This window comes from Artibeus jamaicensis, unplaced genomic scaffold, assembly GCF_021234435.1.
Source record: "Artibeus jamaicensis isolate MK-2021 breed Jamaican fruit bat unplaced genomic scaffold, CSHL_Jam_final scaffold_537, whole genome shotgun sequence".
Classification (NCBI taxonomy): Eukaryota; Metazoa; Chordata; class Mammalia; order Chiroptera; family Phyllostomidae; genus Artibeus; species Artibeus jamaicensis.
This window is the reverse complement of record NW_026522047.1, coordinates 37,241,833-37,257,571: the sequence shown is the minus strand read 5'-3', so window position 1 is coordinate 37,257,571 and position 15,739 is coordinate 37,241,833. Positions and strand designations below refer to the sequence as shown.

Here is a 15,739-nt window from a genome sequence, read left to right as displayed (position 1 = left end):
TTAGGGCGGCGGGGCCGGTGACGTGGGGCTTCGGGGACCCTGGCTGCCCCGGCCAGGCCGGACCGGTGAGGACCCAAGGGGCGGGGGCCGCACTGACAGCTGGCGAGGAGACAGCGGGGACTCCTCCAGGCAAGGGCCGAGGGGGAAAGGTCGGGGAAGGAGGAAGAGAGCCGGGGCGGGAGAGGGACTAGGGCGCCCTCCTGGAAGGGCAGGGGAGAGGGAAAGGGCGAAAGGGTGAGAGGGCGAAAGGGCTCTGGGGCGGGACGGGAGCGCCGGCGGAAAGGACAGCGAACCGGGATGTGGGGCCCGTAGTGCCCCAGGACGCGGTGCAGACGGGGGAGGGGCGTCCCGCACAGGCGGGGCGGGCGTGGAAGGACAAGGTTTCGGGGTGCGCGGGCCGCGCTCCAGCCCGGATGCGGACTACGGAGGCGGGGCGGCTGGACCCCACACGGCGGCCGCCGCGAAGGGGCGCACCAGGCACCTGCCGCCTCCGCTGAGGCCGCCCCGCGCGGGCTCGGTTCTCACCTCTTCGGTTCATGGGCCGGATCCGGACGGCCACTTTCACTTTGGAGTCTCCCATCCTGCCGCCGCCTCTGCCGAGACTCTTGCTCGGCTTCCGTCTGCCGTGGCCACCGGGTAACTCCACGGGGCTGACCGGGCGGTAGGGGGCTGCGGCAGGAGGGGCGGGTCCTGGGGCGGGACCTATTGGGGGGCGGGGCGGCCAGCGGGGCTCCTGGCGCGACCCCGCTGCCTGACGGGACTTGTAGTCCCTGAAGGTGGTCGTGGGCAGAGCGGCGGCGGTGGAGGGCGCTTGGGGGAGAACTGTGGGCGTTTGGATCACAGGAGACCTTGTAAATGCCCTTCTGCTTCAGTACTATTCTTATCCTCCTAAGCCGTCAATGAGCTGGCACCTCACCTAAACATACTATTAAATAATTGGAATTGGAGACCATGCAACCTCTTCAGACTCATTACCTGCCAATTTAGTGTTTGATTTCGGGTTCAAATTATTTCCTCTACTTAGATTATCCTCCAGGCCTTGTTTACCGAAATCATCCTTCGAGACAAGTCAAAAGCTACCTGCTCTGGAAGTCTTTATAATATTCAGTATTGTATATACCGCTCCCTGACCCCCTTCCAGTCTAGTCCCTGGTCTCTGCCACCATAGGAAGAAGAGGCAATCTACATAATAAAAACCCTTCCTCTTCTTTTACTTAAGAGAAGTCCCTGCCCCCTCCCAAGAAACATTTTTCTAATAGTTCCCTTGTCTCACCCTTCCTTCTTTAAAATCTTTCCATTTTGTACAACTCAGAGCTCCCTTCTGGTTGCTAGATGGGATGCTGCCCAATTCACCAGTTACTTAGATGTTCCAATATACTCGCTTGGATTTTTGTTTGTTTGTTTGTTTGTTTGTTTGTTTGTTTGTTTTTAAAATCAAACGTGTCTGACTGTCTTAAGATGGGAAGTATTCAACAGCTCAAAAAAAATTTAAATCCTCACTTAGGACATGCTTATTGATTCTATACACAAGGGAAGAGAGGAAGAAACATCAATGTGAGAGAGAAACACTGGTCAGTTGCCTCTCCTACAACACATCGAGCAGGGACTGAACCACAACCTAGCCATGTGCCCTGACCAGGAATGCAACCCACAACTTTTTGGTCTATTGGACAATGCTCCAACCAACTGAGCCTCACTGTCCAAGGTGCATTTGTTTTTTTTTTTTTTTAAGCCCTAGCAGAGACCATTAACTGGTAGTCTGTGGCAAGATGTGGTCTGCAAATGAGTTCTGCTTGGCACAACAGTATTGACCAATGCATGAAAATCAGTAGATTTTTACATACAATACTGGGCCTATATTACATATTGGAAATACAGGTTGGACTTGATAAGCAGTGGCCCCATTGTAAGAGGCAGGTCTCCACAGTTCACCATAGCCCCCTGCAGTCTGCTTTACCACTCACCTGTCTAGATACCATGGGTTTATGACACCTGCTCAGATGTGTTTACATGATAGTGCAGAAATCAGAACCAGATGAATAAATAGAAAAAGTTGGTTAAGACTTTCCCATTTACCAAGCATCCCTCTCTGTTCAAAGAGCTTCAATAAAACCTGAGTTGTCAAAAAGGTTAAAAACACCCTCAGAAGGAATGGAATTTTGACACATACTGCAATATGGATAAACCTTGAAGATATTATGCTAAATGAAATAAGCCAGACACATAAAAAAATCCTGTATGATTCCATTTGTATGAGGTACCTAGAGTAGTGAAATTCACTGAAACAGAAGGAAGAATGTTGGTTTCTGAGGTGGGACAGGGATGGAGGAATGGAGAAGTAGCGTTTAAAGGATACAGAGTTTTAGTGCTCATTTCGGCAGCACATATACTAAAATTGGAATGATGCAGAGATTAGCATGGCCCCTGCGCAAGGATGACACGCAGATTCATGAAGTGTTCCATATTTTTACCAGAGGGGAGAGGGGAGGGAATTTCAGGGGAAAAGGGGTAGGATTTACAGGAACAAATATAAAGGACATAAGGACAAAAACTAGGGGGGGTGGATATGGGAGGGAGGTGGGGAGGGATGGGTGGGTAGGCTGGAATGGGAGTAAAAGACAGAAAACTGTACTTGAACAACAATTAAAATAAAATTTTTAAAAATTTAAATTGAAAAAATCTGCAAATAAAGGATACAGACTTTTAGTTTGGCAGGAGGAAAAGTTCTGGAGCTGATGGTAGTGGTCGCTGCACAGCAATGTGAATGTACTCAATGTCACTGAACTATACATCAAAAAATGATTGATGCCATGTATATTTTACCAGAATTTTAAAAGGTTAATATAGAATCATTATGTTGTATACCTGAAACTACTGTTATATATCGATTCTACCTCGATTTTTAAGAAAAAGGTTAAAAATAGAAAATGCAATGCCTGCTAGCAGGCCCTCTTTAAAAGAAGGGGATTTCTTTCTTAGAGGCACTTCCTCTGAGGTTTTAGGAGGGCCTTCTCAGCTAGAGAAGCAGTAGGCAGTGTTAGCACATTAAGTCTTGTGATTTTCCACAGCCCAAAAAAGTAAACAAATAAAATAAAAAGAATCAACTAAGAACTGCTACTTAATTTTACCAAGTAAAGTCTTTAAAAACTAATGCACACAATAATTGATATTGTGGGTCTTGAGCATTCATATTCTCTCCCCCCCCCCCCCGCACCCCCCCCTTCCCTCTTCTGATGATACCTTGAATCTAGCTTTTAAACAGAAACAAGGCAGGCAAAAAAAGAGAAGCTACAGTTTCTATGGGAACACTGTGTTTAAATTTAAGCTCAAATTTCAGAGAAGAGAAAGCCCCTAAGGAGTTGAAGGAGGGGGCATATCATAGGGAAGAGGTGAGGACTTTCTCTAAAGTTCCAAAACCAGTTAAATAGCCCTGGAAACATCTGATTGGAAGAAACTGTTACCCAACTGTAGAGGAAAAACCCCTGTGGGCTCTTGTCCCTTTGGACTTCTATTCACACTAGTCTCTCTCTTCTGACTTCTGCAATAAAGGTGAGGAGACAAGATTCCAAGGGAATCCTGAGAAAGGACTGGGATGCCAGCTACAACCTGCACCAGGAGCTCAGGGGTTTTCACACCAGGTGACTGGAAAGCTGCCCAGCCCCACCCACCCACCCACCCACCAGAGTCTGGGGGTGTGACTAAGCCTCCACCAGGTGAAAGGGGAAGTCTTGGTTTATCTCTTTTCAACTGAGCAGTAAGAAGAGAAAACTAGTAAATAAGTCACTCCCTTAGATCTTAAATAAAGCAAATACTTAAGATACCAGTGCAGTATTTATGGTGTAGATACTACATTCAAGACACTCAGGATGTTGTGGATCTGTATAATGTTGAATTTTAGCTGTGTCAACAAGAAGTTTCTCGTTTCTTTTTTTGTCCTGACATTTTGCAAATCTACTTATTCTAAAACTGATTTCTAGTTTACTTTTTGTTGCTTCGATCCACCCTTCCCAGTTTCTGATGCCCCCTGCACAGGCTGAGGAAAACACTTGTGTTCTTTTCATAAGATCGCCCTGGACAGAATCGTGATAGCTCACACACACATATGCTGAGCGCTCACTGTGGGCCAGACCCTGCCCTGAGCACTTTACAGGAATTGACTCACTCAATCCTAACACTAACTCTGTGAAGAGGTTCCTGTTATTACTCCAAAATTGCAGATGGGGGAACTGAGGACCCAAGCCACTTACCGAGGTGACACTGCACTGCTCCGGTGAACTGATCTCAACTCCACAACCTTCCCTGGTGGGCTTTGTCCACATGGAGCCCATAGGAACTCAAAAAGACCTACTACTCTCCATTCAACTTTCCCCAATAGTATCTAAAACCCCAGTATTTTTAAAAAGTGGGAGCTACGTACTAGGTTTTTATGTTTTTCCTTTCCATAAAGGAGGGAACAAGCTGATCACTTCATCAAGACCAGAGGCCAGACCTCTTGGGCATGAACAGGCATTGACCGGCTTCCCTCAGGGTTAGCTTTGGCAGAGCTCTTTGTTCTCCCAAATAGAATGGTCTCTTCTTGCCTCCCCGGGTACACTGTGAGCACAAGGAGCATGTCTTTTTCAAGTCCCCTTATGTCCAACACCTGGTACAGTGCCTGGTACTTAGTAGGCAGGCATTTCACCCGTTTGGGGGAATGAAGGTAGTAGCAACACAGGATCAAGATTAACCTCAGACAGACTAAATGGCTTGCGTCCAGCCGTGTTGCTAGGAAGCCAGCCACAGAGTGGATCGCAAATGCAAATGTGTGATTCCCCAAATCTATGCTGTTTCCACAAAGAAGGCCACGCCTACATATCCTCTTATGCATTTCTATGTTAGTGTTATCTTTCCTACATCGAGAATTCTTAGTAGAAGCCTAAATTTGGGTAATAGCAGTTTTCTGTAGCTGTTTTATTATTAGTAGTAGTAGTAGTATTTTGAGGGAAAAGAGAAAAATATTGACGTGATAGGGAAACATTGACCGGTTTCCTCCCATTCACGCCATTACTTGAGATCAAACCCACAGTGCGGGTATGTGTCCTGACCAGGAATCAAAACCCATAACCTTTCGGTATACAGAACAATGCTCCAACAAACTGAGTCACCTGGAAAGGGCTACAGCTGTTATTTATCAATATTTGTTATGGTATTTATTATGTGCCAGGCCTGTGCTCAGCACCCCGTATAATATATGATCTCATTCAGTTTCCACAATAATCCCATGAGATTGGCGCTCTTGATACGGCCTTTGACAGATCTGAGAATCAGGTGAGGCCAGTTAGCTTGCACACTGGCCTAAGTAGGAGGCTCCTGACTGCAAATCCTGGGGCCCCCTGAGTGCCTTGCCTGGACTGTCAAACCATTACTATGACCTGAACCTGCTTTTTTACATAGTAGCTGGTGCTCTGTGTGCTTTACTGATACTCCTCATCTACCACCACCTGGCAGGGCCTCACCTGCATCCTCCCATGATCTGAGGCTGCTCTCATCCATAACCTCAACCTCACCCGACCTGACTTGTTCTCTTACATTCGGGTACCAACACACTATTCTTCAACATCCAGTTCCTTAACTTAGCCCCTTTCCTCACACTCAAGCTCCTTTGTGGGTTCCTTTCCTTACAGTTCTACCCAAACCTCCCTCTTGACGGTGTTGCCAACAGCACTCGCACTCTGTGAGTCCCTCAGTTTAGGTCATTTCCCTCCTCTCATGCTCTCAATATTAGCCAGGAACCCAGCTGGAGGAAGCTGCACATTGGGGCACTTGGAGGCCCCCACAAATCTGTGGTCTTTGATCTCGGTGTGGCACTCGAAACCCTTTTCCTTGCTCAACTCCCCCTCCCAGGTCTTTTAACATCTTCGCCACTCTCTTCAAGCCCCAGCCCAACATGGTCACTCCCACATCACGCTGCTCCTACCTCACTGCGAAGATCAGGGCTCTCAGGTGAAAATTCCCTGAACGCCCTGTGCCCACAGTTTTATCTGTGACCATATTCAGCACCAACTTCTCAACCTTTCCTTCTCCACCAGCCCCTTCCCCTCAGTTGAGAATCTCCCATGGTAAAACAAGAACAGAAGTAAAACTTAAAGGAAAAAAACAAGCCCAACTTTCCCTGAGCTCATAGTCCACTTCTAGTCGCCTCCCCCATAGCCACACTCCCCCACATAATAATCTACACTCACTGTCTTTTTCTCCTTGCCTGTCATTACTCAACCAACTATTAATTCCATAGCATATTCATTCTCCCTCACCCCCTCCAATAAAACTGTCACGGCCAAGTGCACCATCAACCTTCTAGTTGCAAATCCAGTAGGGTGTCTTTTCAGTCCTCATTTTACTTGATTTCTCTGCGATAGTTGGTGTTCTTGACCATCCCCTTCTTGAAGCTTATGATTCCCTTGCTTTCCATGACATCTCTCTGGTCTCCTTGTTTTAATTCATTTATTCTCTTTGTCATCAAACCTCCCTACCATGTACTCGGCACTACGGGGTTAAGTGCATGGCTCACAAAAACAAAAAAAGATGTGGAGGTGGTCTTCAAGGACTAAGAAGCTGGGTTAGATTTCTGGAAATTTTGCAACTTCTTCAAGCTGTTTTGCTACCTCTGTGTTTGTTTGTCAGGGATGTGTGGGAATCCCCTGAGAAGACAATGACCTGGAGAACAGGAGGTTTGTACGCCTGGTTGGGGAGATCACATGGCAGTCAATGCCAAGGACACTCCACCCCATTCCAGAGCATGGAGGGAATGAGGACCCGGACAGCTGAGAGGCAGAGAAAGTGGAATCCACAGAAAGGAGATGAAGGAAACAGTAGTCTCCATCAAAGAGTTGCTGCAGAAGTGTAAGTTGCAAAAAGCTCCTGGAAATCAAAAGCTGTAACTCTTATACCTGTTTGTTCCACCATCATTGCCATCATGCCATTCTTTTTAAAATATATTTTATTGATTATGCTATTACCGTTGTCCCATTTCCCCCCTTCATTCCCCTCTACCCTGCATACCCTCTCCCACCCACATTTTCCCCCTTTGGTTCATGTCCATGTGTCTTAAGTTCTTTAGCTTCTACATTTCCCACACTATTCTTGCCCTCCCCCTGTTTCCATCATGCTATTCTAATCCTTCCAAAGTCATCGCTTTCAATGACCCTGCCCCAAAAGGTATCTCTGGGCAGGGAGTATCTATCTATCCTGTACATGGGACTCACTCTGGGGCCATAGAATGAGGTTTCTCCTGAAAAGGCAAAGCCGTACCTTGTGGGTTTAGGAGGCTGAATGGAATTGACCTAGATTTTTAAAGTAATTTAGATGTTTATGGGGTCAGGGAGGATTGAATGTGGGAAGTGGGGGTGTGTAGGACAGGGGAAGATAATGGGGGGATGGAGACAATTGTAATTGAACAACAATAAAAAAATTTTTTTAAAGAAATTTAGATGTTTAGAAGAGTCTTTTTAGGTATTGGAGGTTAAATACGTCCCTGAAATATGCTGGGCAGGAGGGACCCAGGCAAGGCCCTCTTTCCCTGGATCTGAACTGGAACAAGGCAGGATTCATGAGCCCCAGACAGCAGAGGTGCACCTCGAACACTCTATTATTTATGTATCAGTCTCCTTTGTGTTCTCTTTGTGTCCAGTGAAATTGTGTTGAGTTGATGTTTCTTTGACCTGTGCTAAGGGGAAGCAGAGGAAGGGACTTTTGGACAGAGCTCTGAATGGCAAGGAGTCTACCGCTGAGGCTGATGTGGTGAGGGCGGTGTGGACGGGAAAGACCACAGCAAGAGTCAAATCAGAAGTCCCGCTGAGGGAACCCGTGAGGTTCCTGGGGCCTGCTCCAGGAGAGTCCTCGGTTCATCCTGACCTAACAGCCCCGGGGTTTGCTTTAATATGGGAGGTGCTGTTCCCTACCTCCTCCTCACCCCTTTCCTGCCCCCCAACCCCCCACCCCCATTACTGGGGTCTCTCATATCCCCCACACTTCTGCTTTGGTTGCTCTCACTCAGATTGCTACCTTCTTTAGGATGCCCTCACCCTGCCACTTAAAGTCTAACCGTTCAAACCCTGTCTTTCTCCATAAAGCCAGCCTTCGCTAATCCTAAACATTACTGTTTCCCCTCTGGGAACTTTTCTAGCACTGTACCATATTAGCATCAGGTTACAAACCAACTTAAATAATATATGCAGGTCTTGTCTCTCTAATTAGATTGGGGACTCAGTAGCAGGACGGTGCCTTATCATCTTTGGTTTTGCTTGTAGGGATGAGCACCCAGACGACATGATCTATTCTAGGGGACCGAGTTGTTCCAATTTAAAGACACGGAGATGGAAGAGCCAGGGCAGGAGAGATGGCTTTAAGTTAATTATTTTGACTGATAACCTAGAGCGATAAGAAATTCCAGGAATAAAATAAGCCTACGTCATCAGGTAGAAGATCTTTTGAATATCACTTTGCCCTCCATGTTAAGGAAATGTAAATCCTTCCTAATCTCTGAAGATCCAGAACTAAAAGCCCTCCCAAGACACATAGATTTCTCAGTAAACTTTCCCAAAGTGTTCGCTGTTTGTAGGAACAAAAATTACTTCCCCTTTTGTTGAAAAGTATTGCTGAAAAACAACATCCATAATGAATCTCTGAAAGGCCTAGTTCATCTCCACAAATCATTTAGGGACAGAGGTCAGGAGAGGGGCCTCTTTCGGTGTTATTCAAGGCAAATTGCACAGTTCGGGCCCTTTTAGAGAGCACAGAAGAACATCCATAAAATATTCATAGAGTGTGGTCCGAACGCATGGCCTGTCTTGAGGACCCATGGCTAAGGGATTAGATGAGTCGGATCCACGGTTGCAGCCACAGAGGATTCCACAGCTCATCAACAAATCTGATTTAGAACTTTAAGGGATTTTCTGAAACCACAAAAAAAGGGTGGAGTAGCGGGGAGGTAAATTTTTTTGTCTAAGGCTCCAAACCTAAAGAGAAGCAACTGTCTTTTTTCACTAAGAGGGCTATCGAAGAAATATTAGATGAAATGACAGTTGGAAAAAAAAAGAAATACCCCAGAAATATACCTAGGGAGGAATCCCAAATTTATTACTGATACTTTTTTCCAAATGTAATTAAATCTAATATTTGATTGTATATATATGTATATATATATACATATACATATATATATATATATATATATATATATATATATATATATATATATATACTCAATGCAAGGTACTTGACTGGTAAGGAAGTAGAAAGCATGATACACTACATTTCCAGAAGGTTAGAATTTATTTGAACATAATTACAGTCATCCCTCAGTATCCCAGGGATGTTGGTTCCAGGATCTCCCATAGATACCAAAATCTGAGGACATTTGAGTCCCTTAGTTGGTCCTGAGATTCATAAGTTCCAAATCTGCAGATACAACCAACTTTTGATCCAAAGTTGGTCAAATCCCACAGATGCAGAAACCCACAAATACAGAGGGTTGACTGCTGTTACAGTGGGAAAAACATCCATAGAATTCCTCCTTCGATACTGGGCCGGTAATTAAGATCCTGTTTTCCCAGGATGTTGTCACATATTGCAGCTACAGGTGGGTGGAGCCTGAGTCTGGCTGGTGGAGAAAGAAGGACCATTCTGAGTCACCCAGATTCAGATCTAGAAGGTGTCACCTAGGCAGGAAGCATGAGGGTGAGGCACCCAAATCCAGATACTGGAGGGAAGAGAAGGGCAGGGCAAATAACCCAGGCTACAGAGAGTACCACACATGGTCTTCATCTACTAGACACTGGGCAGGAAGCAGTTAAAGAGAAACCCAGGACATCTGCAGCCCAGGGGCTCTGTAATAGGAAGTTAACTTAGTGTTCATTTTTCTGTGCCACTGAGGGAGACTTGTTTTCAGCTGGGACCCAGTCTGAAAGCTGTTGTACCCACTAGAAAGCGAGAAGCTCTAAAACCCTCCCAGGGCCACAGCATGACTCAGAGGCAGCTGAGGACAACCCGAGACAGAGAGGGGACAGCAGCTCCAGTCTCCCTCCTTTGCATCGACTATGGGAGGAAAGCCCCCCTTAGACACACAGAACCAAGTAGCCATCCTTCGCCAGTCTAAATTCCAGACAAATTAAAGGCTTACGGGTAAAGACTTGAAAAACGGAAGTGAATATTTAACTGATCTCAAGCAAAGAAAGGACTCATCGGTAATGGTAAACACACAGAAAAACGTTTTCCAGGTCTATGTGGGTGGAGCTAGGGCTCAAACTGGGGTCCGTGTAACACCAGAGCCTTACTCCTAGCCCTGCCTGGAACCGCTTCCTTAAGGAGAACATAAGAACAGGTAGCTCAGAAAACAAAGACTTGTCAGGCATGCCCAAGAAACTCACCAAGTGCAGAAAGAGCAGACACCAAATTGGGAAGTTTTGGCAATATATGATAGATGTAGAGTTATAGTTCTAAAGACTTATGAACCAGAAAGAAAAAGTCAGAAAGAAGAAGCCAATAGATATTTTGACAAACAGGTGGTTTCCAAAGAAAGAAGGGGGAAAATGAACCTGTGAAAAATGTTTAGTCTTAGTATCAAAGAAATGCACATTTACCAAAGACATAGCATTCATCATCCAACAAATTGACAAACTTTTAAATTTTAAAAAAATTTTTATTGATTGATTTTAGAGAGAGAGAAAAACATTGATTTGTTGTTCCAATAGTTATGCACTCATTGATTGCTTCTGGTATGGGCCCTGACCAGAGATCGAACTCACAACCTTGGCACATCAGAATGATGCTCACAGACTGAGCTACCCAGTGAGGGCCACATTGACAAACTTTCCACAAAAAGTTAATGCCTAGTTTTGGGGGAGGTGAGGTTGGTAACGTGACCAACTTTTTAGAAAGCCAACCCAGAATACATTCATACCAAACAAAAAAATAGTAATATAATGTATAATAAATAATTACACATGTATGTGCTATTGCTTTAACATAAAATATGAAAATCAGTACTAATTTTAAATTATGAGTATGTTTTATTCTGTTATTTATTTTTCTGTTACATAAATGATGTTTAAACAAAACTATGAGAGTGCAGTTTCCATTCAAGACTGCATTTCCCCAGCGACCAAGACGGGAGCTGGCCAGACCCTGTTGGAGTGGGCCGTCGGGAGCAGAGCGGAGCTGCTCAGCTGAAGGGGGCCTGGGCCTCAGGGGCAGTTCCCAGGCTGGCTCACAGCCCTGCTGCTTCACCGTTTGTGCGAATTGTTTCCTTCTTCACCATAAAAACAAAAGAAAACAAAACAAAAAAAAAACCAGACAAACCTCACAATGAGTCTAGTTTGCAAGGACAACTAGTTGGAATTAATAATTGGACAAATTGAGAAGTGTGAGAAATATATAAACATAATTTTATAATATATTTTTGTTCTCTGATACAGTAATTTACTTAACTCTTTAACTCTTTATTGGATATTTACAAGTTTGTAGTGAGATAATACATTAACAATCTTTTATATTTTCTGTAGTTTCATTAATTAATATCTTTATAAAAATAAAAAGTAAAAACTTCATAGAAATCATGAAGATGATTTGAAATGCCATTTTCATAGCAAAATACCTATGTAGCAGAACATATTTTGGGGGGAGAGAATAAAAACTTTTTCTTTACCCTCTTAGGTTCCGTTGCCGGGGCCTGTGGGTTAAACTTACAAAAGACCAATTAACAGGATAAAAGGTACAATTTTTATTTAATATTTATGTGCACAGGAGTTCACAGAAAAGAAGTGAAACTCAAAGAAGTGATTAGAACCCTGGCTGGTGTAGCTCAGTGGATTGAGTGTGGGCCTATGAACCAAGTGTTGCTGGTTCAATTCCCAGTCAGGGCAGAAGCCTGGGTTGCAGGCCAGTTCTCCAGTAGGGGGCGTGCGACAGGCAGCCACACATTGGTGTTTCTCTCCCTCTCTTTCTCTCTCCCTTCCCCTCTGTTTAAAAAGAAATAAAATCTTTTTTTAAGTGGTACAACATCATTTACCAAAAAAGAGAAGTGATTAGACTTGGATGGGGGGATGGTTATAAACCATTTTGACAATGGAAAATGAGGTTTGGGCTTTGAGGGGTGAGGAACCATAGAAATCCTACAGAAGTGACTAGGAAATATATGGGAGAACTACAGGAAGACATGTTTGTTTTAGTGAGAGCTATTGATGAAAGCTCACCTCAGTGTCGGCTTCCTGTCTTGGGAGATACAGTCACCCTTCTCTTTCTGTTCTGTGGGGCCAGGTTGCTGGGGATAGAGCACCTTTCTCAAGGGGGAAAGTTATGGCCTTTTAGGCAGATGGGAGGGGGGCAGAGAAGTCTGCTGTTTCTCAAGTGCCTTCACTCAAAATAACATGTGGAAGCAGCGTATTTTGAGGTGGCCTATCTGGTCCCTTCTTTATCACCATCATTGCCGTAACTGCCCTGTCACTTGATACACTATAGGAAAAGCATAATGGTTCATTAATCTCCACCAGAATCAGCTCTACATTGTAAGAGACCAATCCATTTTTTATCAAAATTTCCTCTTTTGTTCTCCCTCAGCGCACTTTAGTTTTAACCTCTGAATCAGGAAACGCAATCAAGGGAACCATAACAGAATCCGTGTTCCATTGCACAGTACGCTCACACTAATTTAGTGGCCATTCTTTTTTCAGGAAGCATGCTTTGGTGGCTTTTGGAGAAACAAATAATCTTTTGATTGATTTAGAAGGACTTGCCCTTCTCATCCGGGACTTTTGAGATTCACTCTCCATGTGTGCTTTAACATCCCCTTCCCCATCATGCCTGACCCCCAATTACCTTCTGCTCCTGTGTGCTATGCTGTGTTGTTACTTGTCTCCCTAATCAGGTACCTGTGTCTTTCTGTCTGTCTTTAAAATCACATTCACTTAGCCATCTTTTTCAGTGACATCTGGGTCATGCTGGTGTTGGTATTGTAATCTGAACTCTTAGAAACACAAACACTCATGATGTTAAAAATTAAACTGGCATCCAATACAAACAAATTCTCAGTGCAAAAAAAAGCACAGTAGTTAACCCACAGTCAGAGTCAAAGACAGACTGTTAAGGTCATGAGTATGAGCCACTGGAATTGCACAGTTAAGTCATATCACATCTAATAATGTAAAGTGAATGACTTTACTGAATGACTGGGAACCAAAAATCATGGCAGCCAGCATTCAGTGACCATGGAAGGTGGATAATCTATATTGTATCCATTTGACACTAAAAGCAGTTGCTGCTCTCGGCCCCTGGACTTTGGTCACCATGTGAGTTTTGTACTTTTCCCATGATCTTTCACTTCTTCTGCTGAAAATAAGGACCCACGGTGTCTCGTGATGGGGTTTCCTGGAATGTGAAACTGTGATTGCTAAAATAACTGGGACAGTCCCTGTTAAAACAGGACTTTAGATACTTGTAGTAGGAAGTGCATGCTTAGTTGGTGAGACTTTTCTGGAGAGCAGCTTAGTAGTGAACTTGAAGGGTCTTAAACATGTCCATACCTTTGAACCAGTCGTTCCACTCCTAAGGAATTTATTATCTTAAGTAAATGATTAGAGGAGGCCATAAACATTGATTATAACATAGAGTCACCTGAGTTTTATTTATCATACTCAAAGATTGAAAATAGTTTAAACTTTCAACAATAGGAAAATAGTTAAATAGTTAAACTGATTTTTTTTACAGTGGGATGCAGTCATTAAATGCAATCATTAAAACTCATGGAGGAATATTTACTGGCACAGGAAAATATATCCTCACAATAACTACAAAAAACAGTTGATCGCATAATCTCGTTTTAACCTAAAATTTGCATTTATACACACACATAAATATACAATGAAAGAAAAACTAGAAATACCCCAAGAATGTTACATTTCAGTGGGAGGATTATGGCTAAATTTAATTGATTATACTTTTCATATTTTCCCAATTTTCTGTAACCAACACATTTTTTCTGATTTGTTTTGCTTTTGTAACATTTAATTAATTACTTTTCTCCCATCCAAGTACTAACCAGGCCCAACCCTGCTTAGCTTCTGAGATCAGACAAGATCGGGGGCGTTCAGGGTGGTATGGCCAGAGACTAATTAATTACTTTTCTGAGTTATATATTTAATGACAAAAACAGCCTTACAAAAATTTTAAAAAAGGAACTTCCCTGTGCTGTGATGAAATAGGAGCAGTTTAAGGCATGACTAGATTTTGTGGTCAGCCACTGCTAAGATGAAATGGTCGAGACAGAATCTTGATAGACATCATCCCATGTAGGAGTGAGTGATATTGACGGACCCTGTCCAACAGATCACTTTACTGAGATACATTTAGTGTAAAATTCAAGTTGGTCTTCATTCAGATGCTCTTCTTCTCAGACTTAGAGTCATTATTTCTCACATGGATGAGGCAGACAATTGCTGTCATTATCCTTCAGACTCTGTCTTGTGGATTTCCCTGTTGATTTCTTAAAAATAACCTGGTAAAAGGTTGTACGGCCGTCTGAAGGTTGAGCCATGGCCAACCATGAATGTGAGCTTTCTGAAATCAGTAATAACGGCCATATCAGGAAAGGACTCTTCCACTGCAGCCAAGGATGGGACGCTGATGGCGAGATTAACCATGACCCAGTAGGAGACTCTGCAAAGAAATTCATCTAAGGTTTCACCAAGATGTAGAGAAGAAATTCGTCTCAAAACACCACTCTGCATTTTTTATAGTTATCTTTTATGCAATTATGTTGATGCTAACTATAGAGTGAATGGTGCACAGCTCTCCTTCCATAGTATGGATTTTCATATTCTTAATGATTCTCAAAGTCTTGAGTTAAAGAACTCTTCAGGGTGTCAGAGTAGATAGATCTGTGAAGTCGGTTGCCCTCAGTTGACAAGTGCAGAGGGATTAATTGCTCAAAGTCCCTTCTCCTAAAATGGGACTTCAGTTTAGTCCTGCACGGCCCCAGGATGAGGAGGGACAAGATGACCGGTCTGGAGTCTGTTGCAGGGGCTTTAATTAAAGAGCAAATTCCTTCCAGATGAGTGATACAAACAGCACGTGAAAAATTATGCAAATGTGGAGTCCTTGCCCCTTGTAACTTCCTTTCCAGCTCCATAGTCCAACATGGGCCGGTTTGATTCTGAAATCTCCTTTTTGCTCTTACTGGACAAGTAACTCTGACTTCCTGTTTGGGCCCCATGGACCAAGTGTGATAAAGGGAGAAAACTAGAGGAGGGACTGAAAAAGGAGCGAAAATCATGATGTTAAGATAGAAAGGATTGTGGCTTTTGCACAGTCTACCAGAACACTCTATGCATTACCCTCAGGTTCCAAAAACACACAGAAACAGTCAACTGTGTTGGGACTACCCCCTAAACTGCCCCCTTCTCCTTTCTTTGTACTAACTTATTCTAGACTCTTTTCTTCCTTGTTGTTTCATGTTCAACTTCTCATCTAGTTCTCTATCAGAAAAGTGAGTGGCCAGGACTGGGTTAGTACTGTGGGAAGGAAGTAAAGGCTGGAAAAGCTCAGAAGGCTAGGACCTATCAGGTGACGATCAGGAGGCAAAGTACCCGGAGCAAAGGTGTGATCTATCCTTGCTAGTCTGGGACTAGGGAGGAGCCCAGACAAGGTGAGATTCCAGCCCCAGCCATGGGGTGAGTAGGTCAAGGCAAGTCAGAAACAGGTCCTCCGTCCA

The 15,739-nt window shown here is 43.9% G+C and overlaps 1 protein-coding gene, 1 long non-coding RNA gene and 1 other non-coding gene across 4 annotated transcripts in view; 2 read left to right on the top strand and 1 right to left on the bottom strand.

Moving 5' to 3' along the window:
* KIF13B (kinesin family member 13B) overlaps positions 1–680 on the bottom strand; it is a 174,908-nt gene extending 174,228 nt beyond the window's left edge. For both annotated transcript variants that reach the window (XM_053658474.1, XM_053658475.1), the window contains exon 1: positions 526–680. In XM_053658474.1, the coding sequence (XP_053514449.1) occupies positions 526–580 (55 nt within the window). In that variant the 5' untranslated portion in view covers positions 581–680. The remainder of the gene's footprint in view (positions 1–525) is intronic.
* LOC119042048 (uncharacterized) overlaps positions 563–15,739 on the top strand; it is a 33,307-nt gene continuing 18,130 nt past the window's right edge. The window contains exons 1-3 of the long non-coding RNA XR_005081154.2: positions 563–636; positions 3,550–3,638; positions 6,661–6,879. This is a non-coding gene — a long non-coding RNA (uncharacterized LOC119042048). The remainder of the gene's footprint in view (positions 637–3,549; positions 3,639–6,660; positions 6,880–15,739) is intronic.
* On the top strand, positions 2,366–2,469 carry LOC119042067 (U6 spliceosomal RNA). Its single transcript, XR_005081156.2, has one exon. It is a non-coding gene; the product is annotated as a U6 spliceosomal RNA (small nuclear RNA).